At 42.9% G+C, this 14,813-nt stretch overlaps 1 protein-coding gene across 3 annotated transcripts in view; it reads right to left on the bottom strand.

The window, feature by feature from the left end:
- The window catches only part of NETO2 (neuropilin and tolloid like 2), a 39,371-nt gene that overhangs the window by 23,532 nt on the left and 1,026 nt on the right, over positions 1-14,813 (bottom strand). For 2 of the 3 annotated variants that reach the window (XM_087971503.1, XM_087971505.1), the window contains exon 1: positions 13,047-13,539. The exons of the other annotated variant lie outside the window; for it this stretch is intronic. In XM_087971503.1, coding sequence (XP_087827629.1) covers positions 13,047-13,083 — 37 coding nt within the window. In that variant the 5' untranslated portion in view covers positions 13,084-13,539. Of the gene's footprint in view, positions 1-13,046; positions 13,540-14,813 lie in introns of those variants that run through there. 3 annotated transcript variants of the gene reach the window in all.

Here is a 14,813-nt window from a genome sequence, read left to right as displayed (position 1 = left end):
GTCATTCGTTAAAGCGAATCTACATTTGTTCAGTTTGTCACACCGTCATTAAGTGAATTGGGCTTCCCTGTTGACTTCGCTTGTCAGAAGGCTGCAAAAAGGGGGATTATGTGACCCCGGGATATTACAACCATTGTAAGTACGAACCAGTGGCCAAGTGTCTGAATTTGGATCATGCGACAGAGGTCGTAAGTGTGAAAAATGGTCATAAATCACTTTTTCCAGCACCATTGTCCCTAAAAGAATAGTTGTAAAATAAGAACTACCTGTAGTTCAAAACCACAATTTTAATACTTTACAAAATATGGGACTGAGATAACATATCTAGGGCAACTTAAGAGCTTAATTCTTTTAGTAAGAAATCATAGCATCAAAACATGTGTCAACTCATAAAATAGGTCTATGGTCTTTTTAGAGTTGCCAACAGAAAGGGAGGGGGAAGCAGTGGGAAACTTGCATTCCATAAATGTTTCCAAAGATAGTAACCAGATGACGGAGGTTTCTGCCATGCAAAATTCTAACTGGAGAGCATGGTTGATGACTCTTGGCTATGGATGTGTCCCATTGGAGAATATGAATTATGATACACCCAGGGGGTGGGGGGAAACCAGGGTCAAGGGTGACAATGAATGATGTGTCTCAGAGTTGGCTACACCCAGGCAGCGCCGGCATGTTTGCTCCTAATAACTCTTCTTTAAGTTTTGAAAATCCGGCTAGAGACTCATGATTTAAATGGGGGTAACTACTGGAGCCCTGTCAGCATGCTTATAGCCTGGATTCCTATGAGACGTGAGGTTGCAAGACAATAAGAGAATTGCCTTAAGTTTATAATCAACTGTTTTCACCTGCAAGCTCTTCTATCTTTCAAACGTCGTTCCTATATTCCATTAAAGATCTTTCACACACCCAAATACACACACCAGGTCATTGATTTTGTTCATCCTGATCTACAGCAGAATGTAACTTCCCAACAGACGGCACTACAGCTGCTACAGATGGCTAACTACATTTCATCGCTACTGACCTGCTCAAGACAAAGAACAGACATCATAAAAGAGAAAATCCTATTTTCTATTATGTGTCTCCAGGGTGTTGCTGCACTATTAATTAGTTGCCACCAAGAAAAGGGAACTGTGTTTTAAATCAGTCCCTTGGTTGCTATATCCGGCTGTTACAAGGTTAGTTTCTTTTTTTGTTTCCCCTTCTTTTTTCCAGAACTTGCATCATGTTAACCAGCGACAAAGTGATATCACTTTCTTAATGAGGTAGCTATTGTCTAAGCAAACTGTCTTGTCGTGGGAAAGTTCTCATATCGGCCCATGGAGAGTCTGTTGGATGCGGATGATTCAAGATATCAACAAGGGAATTGGGGTGGGGGTGGAAGAAGGTCTTGGACAACTCGCTGTGTGGCCAACTCAAAAAAGGAAGGGAGGAAAAGAGAGAAAATAAGAAATGCATAAGGAAGGAAAGGAGGGAGGGAAGGAGGAAGGAAGGAAAGAAAGAAAGAAAAATGCAGAAGGAAGGAATGGAGGGAGGAAAGAAGGAAGGAAGGAAGGAAAGAAAAGAAAACAAAAATGCAGAAGGAAGGAATGGAAGGAGGAAAGAAAGAAGGAAGGAAGGAAAGAAAGAAAACAAAAATGCAGAACGAAGGAATGGAGGGAGGAAAGAAGGAAGGAAGGAAAGAAAGAAAGAAATGCAGAAGGAAGGAAGGAAAGAAAGAAAGAAAGAAAACAAAAAATGCAGAAGGAAGGAAAGGAGGGAGGGAAGGAGGAAGGAAGGAAAGAAAGACAAAAAATGCAGAAGGAAGGAAGGAAAGAAAGACAAAAAATGCAGAAGGAAGGAAGGAAAAGAAAGAAAACAAAAAATGCAGCAGGAAGGAAGGAATGGAGGGAGGGAGGAAAGAAGGAAGGAAGGAATGGAGAGAGGCATGGAAGGAGGGAGGGAGGGTTTGGATGCCAATATCTGCTTTTGCAAAACCAGCTTTTTGGTGTTGTGGGTTTTAAAGAGAGAGATCCACCACAGGCACCCAAAGAAAGGCCACTGGCTTTTCAGTGCTACTACTGAGCCATGTTACTTACACGGCTGCAGTTCGAGAAGCAACCTCCTAAACATGCATAAAACACTTGATTGGCTTTCACTGAAGCCCCGACTGATTCTATAAATAGTTTGGCCCTGTATATACGTGCGGAAGAGGAGCAGCAGCGCACAAGAACAGCATGGCTAAGTAGCAGATAAGCAGGCAATTACAGCAGAGAAAAAAAGAGGTCAGACTTTCCTTTCTTCTAAACCGATTCTAGCCCCATTCACTTTTTTTGTGTGAAAACCTCTGAATGCCAGCTTTTCTACCACCTCACTCTCCCCTTTCATTTCCCAAACTCTCCCACATCTTTCCTTTTATTCTTTCTCTGCTATTCTAGGAGGTCATTGCTGGGGGGGAAAACACACACACACACACACACACGCACACACACACTATGCAGGCTTCTAGAAACTCTGAAAACAGCCCAGGTTCTCCTATTTGGAATAACTGAAGAGAGGAAAGACAAAATTCAGACACACAATTAAACGAGTTTTCTATCACCCGACTCTGTAGTCTCTTCCCCAAACCCCAAAAACTTTAACCTTAGACTGTCTACTATTGACCTCACCCCTTTCCTAAGAGGTCTGTAGGGGCGTGCATAAGCGCACCATCGTGCCTACCGTCCCTGTCCTATTGTTTCTCTTATTCTTTTATTTTTCTTATATGTACCCATTTCATGTATTCACAACTATGTATACACTTATACTTATTATCTTGTAAACAATTGGCAAATCAAATAAATAAAATAAATAAATAGGTCAAAAAAAGAAGAAGCTACTGGGAATGCTCATTTTACGACCATCGCTGGGAGCAAGACTTCCAGGGCGGAGCAAGGAAATTGTTATGTGAGCCATGTTCAATTTTATGACCTTTTTCCGGCCACGGTTGCTAAGTGAATCGTTGCAGTTGTTAAACGAGCCATACAGTCGTTCTTGGTTTGTATGTTACGGCTCTTCTCGTCAAAGCAGAGGGATGTGGAACACGAAGGCTGTGCGATAGTTTTCCTTGCTACATAAATTCTAGAAGTCTTTGAAGCACCGCAGAGACAAGTACAGGTAGTTCTCAAGTGATGACCACAATGGAACCCAAAATGTATGTGGTCAAGTGAGATATTTGATACATTTGCCCCGTTTTACGACTTTTCTTGCCACGTTTAAGTGAATCCCTGCCGTTGTTGAATTAGGTAACCTGGTTGTTAAATCAATCTGGCTTTCCTCCATTGACTTGGCTTGTCGGAAGGTCACAGAAGGACGCTAAAACCGTCATAAATGCGAGTCAGCTGTCAGGCATGTAAATCACCTGATCATGAGGATGCCAGAACTGTTGTAAGTGTGAAAAATAGTCACAAGTCACTTTTTTCAGTACCATTGTAACTTCACTATTGGTCACTATCCAGCTAACATGATAGGCACTTCTGCGAGTTGTTCAACAAGCCACAGTTGTGTTAACGATGAATTAACACAACACGTTACACTCAATGAGTGTCAGCTTTGGAAGCCGTATTCCACGCTGCCACATTAGCCTGAGAAAGTGGGAAGGGGGTGATTTCAATTAAGCAGCTCTAAGTAGACAAAAATAAAATTCTTTTGTTAGTCCAAGAGCATTGAGTATGGTGCAGGATGAAATAGGGATCTTACTTTTGGACGGATCGTGATTGGGCCATGTGATGTCATGACGGCCAAGGGGGGATGATGGATTTGTAGTTTGAGAAATTGTGGAAAGCTGAAAAAAACTTTTAGATTCAGGATTCCACAGATGCGCCAGGTGCTGTTCTAATAAAGGTACTTTTGAGATATGTTTGTTTCGGAGTTAATGATTGGAATGGAGGTTTGCTGGAACGCTGACAACAAGGTTGTCAGATTTTCAGAAAGTGGTTGTTCTCAATCTAAATCCCACTCCACTATTTAAAAAGGTTGGCTCAAATCTGAATATCATTCTGTCATTCTTCTTTAGCAAATACAGGCAAGCCTCGGTTTACAACCACGATTGCACCCAAAATTTTTGTTGCTAAGTGAGACCGTTGCTAAGAGCGTTTTGCCCCGTTTTGCAACCTTTCTTTGCCGCAGCTGTTCAGTGAATCACCGCCGTTGTTAAATTAGTAACACAGTTGTTAAATGAACCTGGATTCCCCATTGACTTTGCTTGTCAGAAGGTCGCAAAGTGGGATTATAGGGTCCCAGGCACAGTGCCACCGTCATAAATAGGAATCCATCCCCAAGGGTTGAAGCTTGATCATGTGACCATGGGGGTGCTGCAACGGCCATAAGTGTGAAAAACAGTCATAAGTCAACTTTTTCAGTGCTGTTGTTAACTTTGGTCACTAAGCGAACTGTTGTAAGTCGAGAACTACTGTAGGTTCTCCTGCTCGACCATGGAGTGCTGTTGAGTGATCTGAATTCAGACAGGAGAAGTTGACTCAGGTAGCGGAAGAACACACCTGTTGTATCCGTTCAACGACTCTAAAAAAGTTTTGGTTTCCTTTTTCTTGTGCTTTCAGTGAAAGATGCTGCACAATTCCACTGAAAGATCCTAAAGAATGGATTTCAGGAGCTACGTTCAGGAACACACTTATGTCTTAATAGAATAGAATAGAATGAATGAATAAAGAATGGAATAGAATAGAATAGAATAGGAATAGAATAGAATAGAATAGAATAGAATAGAATAGAATAGGAATAGGATAGAATGAATAAATGGATAGAAAGAATAGAATGAATAAGGGAATGAATAGAATAGAATAGAATAGAATAGAATAGAATGAAAGGAAGGAAGGGAAAGGATGGGAAGGGAAAGAAGAATAGAATAGAATAGAATAGAATAGATGAATAAATGGGATAGAAAAGAATAAATAGAATGGAATAGAATAGAATAAGAATAGAATAGGATAATAGAATGGGATAAAGAATAGAATAGAATAGAATAGAATAGAATAGAATAGAATAGAATAGATACATTTGTCAAGAGTCAGTAATCATAAGGTACAACACTTAATGATAGTCATAGAGTACAATAAGCAATCAAATCATACTGGGAAACAGTCAATATAGATCGTAAGCGACAAAGTTACAGTCATACAGTCACAGGTGGGAGGGGATGGGTGATAAGGAATGATGAGAAGATTAATAGTAATAGTAGTGCAGACTTTGTAAATAGTTGGACAGTGTTGAGGGAATTTTTTGTTTAGCAGAGTGATGGCTTTCGGGAAAAAACTGTCCTTGTGTTTAGTTGTTCTGGTGTGCAGTGCCCTATAGCATTGTTCTGAGGATAGGAGTTGAAACAGTTTATGTCCAGGATGTGAGGGGTCTGTAAATATTTTCACAGCCCTCTTTTTGACTCGTGCAGTATACAGGTCCTCCATGGAAGGCAGGTTGGTAGTAATTTGCACAATACAAATCACTTTTCCTTCCTGAAGGAAACCGGTTCACAGCATGTTCCTGTTTGACAAGCTTGAAATTACAACAGCTGTAAAGATGTGCTATATTTTCTTCTACAGCTTCTATTCCTAGTCCGATAAATGTAATAGGGTGATGGCTTTAGCACTAAAGTCATCCTGTCACCTGTGAAAGCTTTGCATGCAAGAGACAGTGCCAGGGTTCCAAGTAATAAATCCATCACAAGCAAAACATCTGAGGCAGGTAGATTCCTCAAAGAGTAACTTTATTGGAAATATGTGATGACCCAAAGGGGCGTGGCACAAAGGCAACACAGTCAGATAATCAGTAGGAGTCCCTTTATTAGCTCCAACTTTGCCCCCAATGTCCTGGTTACCTTCTGGGCTGGAGAAAAAACTCTCCCAGGAACAGCCTTTGGCTGCAGAGAATCAAGTCCAAAACATGGTCAAAAAAACCTGTAACTATAAGTCCAATCAAGGCAAAAAGAGGTAATTAGTCTATCAGGGCAGGACCAAAAATTCCAGACGTGAAGGCACGGCAATAACTCAACACATTTGGGAGGATGCCAGGAATGCAGATAACCAAAGTCAACACAAGATAAACTCACATTTGCTCCCAACAACTGCCATACTCAGCATGCATCTCTTTTAAATTCTCATTCCCAGGTGTGACTAATGAAGGGAATCAGGGCCCTTTCCTCCTCCATAAGTCACAGAATCCATGTTGCTTTCTTCTCTGTTCCTCCCTGCACGCCCTAGGATGAAGAGGGGGTGGGCCTGGGTCTTCCTCTGAACTTCCTCTCCCTTGTTCTACCTCTCCCTGCTCTGCTCAGCCAGACTTTGCCCTTCCCCAGTTTCCCCCACAGCCAACGGAGCCACACTTCCACTCCCAGCTGTTCATCTTCCTCCTCAGATTCAGACTCTGACAGGGGCATGACAAAATATCATAATGGCACAGATCTAAAGTCTCCCGTGGTTTTCGCCTAATTAAAAGCAAAAGTTTTTATACTTTCTCAAAACAATCAGTCACATGGTCCAATCAAGGTGCGTACTGGCAACCGGGTAGCATCACTCCGCCTTCCTCCAGATGTGAGAATGACTTTGGTTCCCAGGAGAAAATATTTTGTTTTGGCTACAGAATCCCTTCCTCTATCTCCAATCCCCGCTCCCAATCCCTCAGCTCCAGTATGGCAAGAATGAAGTGGTCAAAAATGGCTTCGGTCAGGTCAGCTTCTGGGTTAATAGGCGAGATACGACAAATTTAATTGGATTCAGTAAAACTGGCCATAGGCAGAAGGGCTGGAAAAATAGGTCCTACCTGCCTATCCAGCATATTGCAAAATTTATTTAATCTCAAAAATGCTTAGAAAAATAATTAAACGTGCACACCATTCTAAGAACTAAATACTTAATTTTAAGTTCAGGTTAGGATAAGCTTTGGGTGACCACCCAAGAATGTTGACAGATTACGATTCCAAACAATATCAGCCAGCACAGCTAGTGGTAAAAAGATCCTATCTGTTGTAGTTCAACAGTATTTGAATGAGCAATCAGTGGCCTAGCTCTATTTTAAGCAGTCTCTTTAAAATCTGATTCAACACTAGATTACATAGGAGTATATTAAGCTAGTATGTTTGTCACTGACTCTTATCTTTAAACTTCCGATGACTAGAGCCGATATTAAATGCAGTAAGTCCAGAATAAAACCTCTCTTATCAGGAGCAAGAAACAAGGACGATAGGTGGAGTTGCTTCTGAATGGATTGTTGTCTGCCTAGAGACAGAGTCTTGCCAGATTAAAAGCATCCATCTGCATAACCATTAGATATATTCTGTGAATTGCTAGGGAGGATTCAACATTGCTCTCTTTCAGCCCACCAGACATTCAAAGCTCCACTGCCTCTTTGCCCTCTGGGAAGGAGCCCCTCCAGCAGCCGAATCAGAGGAAGAGGCGTGGGAGTCAGGGTCAGCATCAGGGCAACTGCTGAGAGCTCTGTGGGGAAAGAGGGAATGGAGCTGTCAGAGAGAGAGAGGTGGAGGTGGAGTCTAGGCTGTCTATCAGCCTTCAGATGGAGAGCCAACAGCCCCCAGGTCTGGAGGTGGCTGACGAGGAAGAAGAGGAACAGCTGGGTCCAGTGCCTGATGCGCAGATGCACAGAAAGCAGAGGAGAGGAGAACAGTGGAAATCTATGGGCCGGTCCTTGGGAAGGAAGAGCCACCGCTGCTAGTGAAGCCCCACTTTAACTATAAAGGGGATAAAGGCAGGGGAGCCAGGTTAGCACACCCTCCCTCCTGTGACTTATATTTTTCTGCTTACTGCTGATTGCCAGCATTTCAGCAGTTTGATCTTGACTGGCTCAAGATGGACTCAGCCATCCATCCTCCCAAGGTCAGTAAAATGAGGACCCAGATTGTTGGGGGCAATATGCTGACTCTGTAAACCACTTAGAGAGGGCTGTAAAGCACTGTGAAGTGGTATATAAGTCTAAGTGCTATGGCCCTTCCTTCCTTCCTTCCTTCCTTCCTTCCTTCCTTCCTTCCTTCCTTCCTTCCTTCTTTCCTTCCTTCCTTCCTTCCTTCTTTCCTCCCTCCCTCCCTCCCTCGGTGGCACAATCCTTAAAATGCAATATTGCAAGCTGATTTCTGTCCACTTTCTGCAGTTCAATGCTGACTGGCTCAAGATTGACGTAGCCTTCCAGCCTTCTTAGGTCAGTAATAAAACGAGGACCCAGATTGTTGGGAGGACAATAGGCTGGAATCTGTAAACTGCTTAGAGAGGGCTGTAAAACATAGTGAAGCAGTATATAAGTCTAAGTGCTATTGCTAGTGGAGTGGTGATTGAAACCTCCGGAAGCCATGCAGCTCAAAGGCTCATGGTTGGCAGGACAAACAAGAGATTATCTTGATGTGATATTATTAGTCTAATTAATATGGTACACCACACATGGATACGAGTGGCCACAAAGCAGAGGTGGTATTCAGCAGGTTCTGAGCAGTTCTGGGGAACCGGCAGCGGAAATTTTGAGTAGTTTGTAGAACCAGCAAATATCACCTCTGACTGGCCCTGCCAACCCCATCTCTTCTCTGCCTCCCGAGTCCCAGCTGATTGGTTGGGTCTCCTTTTGCTGCCCTGCACAGGAGAACGGAGCTGGAAAGCAGGTTAGGTGGGGTGGGGAGGGAATGGGAATTTACAGTAACCTTCCCCTGCCACGCCCACCAAGCCACGTGCACAGAATCGGTGGTAAAAAATTTTTGAATCCCACCACTGGCACAAAGGTCTCGGAAGGTGATCACATGATCCCAGGATCCTTACAATCCTCATAAATGTGAGTCAGTTGCCAACTGTCTGAAATTTGATCACATGGCCATGCCGCCACGCTTGTAAGTGCAAAAATGGGTCATCAGTCACTTTTTTTCAGCGACGTTGTAACTTCAGTCACTAAATGAACTGTTGTAAGTTGAGGACCACCTGTATTCTTCCTTCCATTTCCCCCCCCTTTTCCGTTCCATTTTGTCTGCGTTGCTGTGAAGGTGGACATCTCCAAGCACCGATTACACGGCATTGTAAGGCTGCTTGGGCTGAGTTGGTAATCGTGAAAATGGGAAGATCATTTGGGAGCGCAAAATTCAATATGCAATAGCCCTTAGACTTATATACCGCTTCACAGTGCTTTTACAGCCCTCTCTAAGCGGTTTTCCAGAGTCATTCTCTTGCCCCCAACAATCTGGGTCCTCATTTTACCCACCTCGGAAGGGTGGAAGGCTGCGTCAACCTGGAGCCTGGTGAGACTTGAATTTTAATATGTCATTTAATAAGCTTTAATAAAACAGACCAGTCAAGATATGCATCAAAGTTGGAGAGCTGAAAAGTCTCATCTATTTTGGAAATCCTGGCTATGTTGTCGAAAGCAAACAACGGAACGCTGTCCCATGCTTCTCACGTACTACACCGAGGCAAGCATTACAGTGATGATTTTTTAAAATAAAAAAACCCTTTTTATATTGCACTGTGTCCCTCGCCTGCAGCCTCCGCTTGGAATGCTGCAAAACTTCAGCGAGTAGAAAATCCCGGACATTAATTCCACTTGAAGCGGCCTTCAGTTTCCCTTTCCAAGATCCGTTCCCTGTGCCTTGAAGAAAACTGTCAAGAGATTCAAGGGAGCTACATTTTTTGAGTCCAGAAAAGTGACTGAAAGGTGCAAAACGGCATTAATTAGCATCTGCAGAGAGTCTCTTCCACTTTTCAAGTTACAACGGCACTGAAAAAAGTGACTTATGACCGTTTTTCACACTTGCGACCGTTGCAGCATCCCCATTGGTCATGTGATCAAAATTCAGATGGTTGCAGAGTCCGGGAAGCACGCGATCCCCTTTTGGGACCTTCTGACCAGCAAATGTCAACAGGGGAAGCCAGATTTACTTAACAACTGTTGTTACTAACTGAACAATTGCAGGGATTCGCTTCACAGCTGTGGCAATGAAAAACCACAGAAGGGAGCAAACTTGCTGGACAGATGTCTCCCTTAGCCATATGTGGTGACCTGGGGTGTGGCACCAAGGCAACACAGTCAGATAATCAGTAGGCATCCCCTTATTAGCTCCAACTTTGCCCCCAATGTCCTGGTTACCTTCTGGCTGGAGAAAAACTCTCCCACTTCACTTACAAGCCTCTTGGGTTCATTAAAGCTGACTCAAATTTGAAACTTCTCTTGAGTTATAATGATTCGGCTCAGCTGTCATTCCAGGTTAAAAAAAAACAGAAGCATTTTTCTCTTCTTCTTTAGCAAGTTCTTTTCTTCAGACAGTAAGTCGGCTTAAGTATTAGATGTAACTAAAAAATTCTCAAAATAAATGCAGCATACAATAGAATAGAATAACAGAGTTGGAAGGGACCTTGGAGGTCTTCTAGTCCAACCCCCTACTTCGGCAGGAAACCCTACATCACTCCAGACAAATGATTATCCAATCTCTTCTTACAGATTTCCAGTGTTGGAGCATTCCCAACTTCAGGAAGCAAGTTGTTCCAACAATTAAGTTGATTAATTGTTCTAGCTATCAGAACATTTCTTTTTAGTTCTAAGTTGCTTCTCTCCTAATTTTAGGTAAGCTAATTTACCTAAAATGTAATAATGACTTGAAATAGTATCTATACGGCTATAGCTCACTTACATTTCCTATAGAGGACAATCCATTATATTTCACAATAATAATGACTTATAGATCCACTGTAGCCTTCTTTATTTTCAGTTGCAGGAAAGTACTATTATGTTTTGTTTAGCTATTTTGTTTAGCTGTTCTGGAATTCAACATTTCATGTGTGCTCATTTAAAAATAGGTTTTGAAAACATAACATTAAGTCAACATTCATGCCCCATACATTCTCTGCATTTCTGAAAAGGAAACTGTCAGCTTAAAAGTTAACAAAATGCTGCAACTTCCTTAAGCATTTGCTATTCATACTTACATCCTCGACCAAGCGATATTGCTAAATCTAAATAATAATTAAGCTCATCACATCTAAACACGCCATATGATAACATTACTTTATCTTGATTCACAAATTTATGAGACCACTTTACTTGAATACCATAAGAGGTCAGCCTAACTCAAAATATAAATTCTGTCAGCAGCAATTTGTCTGCATCTTAAATTAAGGAATCAATATTTCAAACCACCTCTCTTTCTTACTTCAACATTTGACAAAGTAATGCCAGAATTTCAGATTTCTATATGAGATCCAAAGCTCCAGCGGAGAAAAATATATACAGGGACCACAAATGTTCTGGCTGCAACTGATTTTCCGTAGATGCCTATTATTATTTTTCCTCCTTTGTGCATTTTTTGCTATAGAAGTAGAAAAGGCAAATGTTGGTGACAAAAATCCCAGATAAAGAAGCTTTTAAAATAATTTGAGATCTACTGTGACATTTAAACAAAATAAATAAATAAACAAACAGGAACCGTTCAATAAGGAACCTTTGGAAATGCAGCACAATTCATTGCTTTGCAGTTTTTGTGGTGTGTAGGCGAATCCAAGAGTTTGCTTTCATTGACGAAAGGTGATAAATGGCTAGAGCTGTGAACACTAGTTCTTTCTTTTGCAAAAAAACAACAACAAAAAACACCAAGAAACATTGTAGGCTCACAAGCTTTTTAAAATTATGATTTTCAGCCCTCTCCTCTTCTCCTCCTCCGAAGCCTAATTTCTTTTTTCTTTTTTCCCCTGAGATGCTCTACAATTCTAAACTAAAGGCATCCCCTAAAATCAGACGGAGCTGCCAATTTGAAAAGAAACAAAATGATCCGTACAGCCATTGTGAGCCAGAAAGAAGCTACAGGGCTCTGTGAATTACATCTGACAGTAGTCAAATTTTGCACCGAAAACACAAAAAGAGTTTCAGGTTTCCTAGGGGCTAGGCTTAATCCCTTTCCAGATCCTGTGGAGAAAAGACTTTAGCTTTGTAGCCAGACTGGAAAAAGACACTCCGATGGGTAAAAAACATAATGATTTCTTTTCTAACCATCTGAGTATCTTTTTTTACCAGTCTGGCTACAAAGCTAAAGTCCTTTCTCCACAGGATCTGGAAAGGGATTGTGTGTGTGTGTGTGTGTGTGTGTGTGTGTATTTTTTTTTTTTCTGAGGTTTTCGCGGGTATTTGTATGTGGATCTTTGGTTATTCGGGTTTTTCCCACGTAAAATTGGAAGTTCCAATTTTACGCGGGAGAAAACCCGAATAATCAAAGATCCATATATATAACGTTGCTACAACTTTAAAAGCACAACTATAATGACGTGGGAAAATACCCGAACAAAAATGAATACCATACATGTAAGTACCCGCAAAAATAGCCACCTTTCTGATATTAAATGCAAAATAAATAATGGCTGTATATCAAGACCAGGTTTTGAAAAAAAGCTGTTGATGTGCCAGAATCTACTTGCTACGTTCAGACTATTGAGAAAGAGAGAGAGAATGCCTGATATAGTTACAAATTTGGTGCAATTAAAAGGATTTTTTTCGGGGTGGAGGGAGGAGAAGGTGGCTACATGATATCTGGAATATCATTACTTCAGCTCTTTGAAAGGTGGTCCTCAACTTACAACCATTTCTTTAGTGACTGTTCGAAGTTACTGAAAAAAAAAGTGAGTTATAATGTCTTTCACACCGACAGCCGTTTGCAACCTCCCCAGGTTCACGGGGTCAGAATTTGGGTGCTTGGGCAACTGGCATGTACTTATGACAGTTGCACAGTCCCGAGGCAATGTGATCACCATTTGTAACCTTCCCAGCTGGTTTTTGACAAGCAAAGTCAATGGGGGAAGCCAGATTCGCTTAATAACCTCATGATTCACATAACAACCGGAGTGATTCTGTTGCCAATTGCGGCAAAAAAAAAAAGGTCGTAAAACAGGGCAACCTTCCCTCACCAACTGCCTTGCTTAGCAACGGAGAATTTGGGTTTCATTTCGGTTGTAAACCAAGGATCACCCCATATTTGGAGATATAATATTACCGTGCATCGGGATACAGATCTTTCCTGTAAAGTAAACGCCATTCTACTTAGCCCAACTTACTTCTGAGCAGATACGGATGTTCATCCATGATAGCCATCAGAACAACTCTCAGCACCCCTCAACCCCACCATTACTAGATCCAGACCATTCAATTTTCCGAAGGATCAGGGGACACAAATCGGAACCAATCTGCACGCCTGGCAGAACGGAACAGAACAGTAGAGTTGGAAGGGACCTGGGAGGTCTTCTAGTCCAACCCCCACTTCTCAGGCAGGAAACCCTACACCATTTCAGAGAAACGGTTGTCCAATCTCCTCTTTAAAACCTGCAGTGTTGGAGCATCCACAACTTCTGGAGGCAAATTATTCCACGGATGAATTGTTCTCACTGTCAGGAAATTTCTGTCCTTAGTTCTAGGTTGGTTCTACTCCTCGATTAGTTTCCATCCATAGTTTCTCATCCTGCCTTCAAGGGGCTTTGAATAACAGGAAGGGACCTTGAAGTTCTTCTACTCCAACTTGCTGCTCAAGTAGCAAACCCTCTACCACTCCGGACAAACTCGGAAACCTCCAGTGATGGGATGCCCACAACTTCTAGAGGAAATCTCTTCTACTGATGAATTGTTCTCACTGTCAGGAATTTCCCCAATTCTAGGTTGCTTCTCTCCTTGATTAGTTTCCACCCAGGGCTTCTTGTCCAGCTTTAGAGAATAGGTTGAACCCCTCTTCTTTGGGGCAACCCCTCAGATATTGAAGCACTGCTATCGTGTCCCTCCTCCCTAAGGCAAAGGGGTGACATCCCTAAGGCAAAGGAAGGCAAAGGAAGGAAGCATCTTCCATGGCTCATCCCCCAAAAATGTACTAGCAATCCCAAGTTCAGAGGACAATGCTGGGGTTTCCTAAAGTCCTAAGAAGGAACCAACTGCATGCATGGAAGTGGAGACTGAAGTGCGTTGGGAAGGTGGTGTGGTTCCCTTCTCACATGTGTGGGGCAGGAAAAGCAGTGTGCATGCCTCTGGCTGTGTGTTTGAGTGCATGTGTGTGTGTGTGTGTGTTGGACGGGGAGGGGGGAAAGGGGGGGGAAAGGAAGCCACACACCCATCAGGAAATCCCAGATTCTTTCTTGCACCACAAAGCCAGCCTGCTTTCTCCACCTGGTACCCCAGAGAGTTTCGAGAATCTCAAGGAAACCCCCAGTTCCTTCTTCGGTAGGGAAGAAGGAAGGATGCCAAATCCTTGGATGGAAACGGCCAGGTTTAAATCTTTTTTTGTTGTTGTTCTTCCTTTGCCTCTTTAGCCCAGAACCAACAAGGCTGGGACAAGCTTTTAAGGGATTCCAGAGTTTTGATCTGGAAGGAGGAAGGGAAACTTCAGCCTCTCTTGTGCCCATTTGCTGGTGGGGGGAGGGGGAATGAAAGCGCTGGTTCAATGCCCTGACCAGAAACGGGGAGATGGTGAATTCTAGTCGTTGTCCCCCCTCCCCCCACTCCAATTTAGGCATGAAAGCAGGGCTGGGTGACTTGGGGGGGGGGAGGGGGCAGTTATCCTCTCTCAGCCCCAAACCATCCACCTCACAGGGTTGTTGCCGCGGGAGGGGGGGGACAGCAGGAGGAGGGATGTGCCCCCTTTTAAACAGCCGACCCCCCCCCAAAAAAAAACCACCAGTAGGATAAGCCTGAAGAAGAGACCAACGTGGGGCGAGAGGGAAGAAGGAGCAAAGGGGTCGCCATCCCTCCGTTTCCCTGAAATTGGGAAGGCGCTAACCGGGAAGAGGACCCCGTCGGAGTGGGTGGTTGTACTCAATGGGATGGATGGACGGGTAGTAGGA

This window comes from Notechis scutatus, chromosome 9 (genome assembly GCF_049901735.1).
Source record: "Notechis scutatus isolate UNSWTSFEM ecotype Mainland chromosome 9, rNotScu1.2, whole genome shotgun sequence".
Taxonomy (NCBI): domain Eukaryota; kingdom Metazoa; phylum Chordata; class Lepidosauria; order Squamata; family Elapidae; genus Notechis; species Notechis scutatus.
This window is presented reverse-complemented; position numbering and strand designations above follow the sequence as displayed.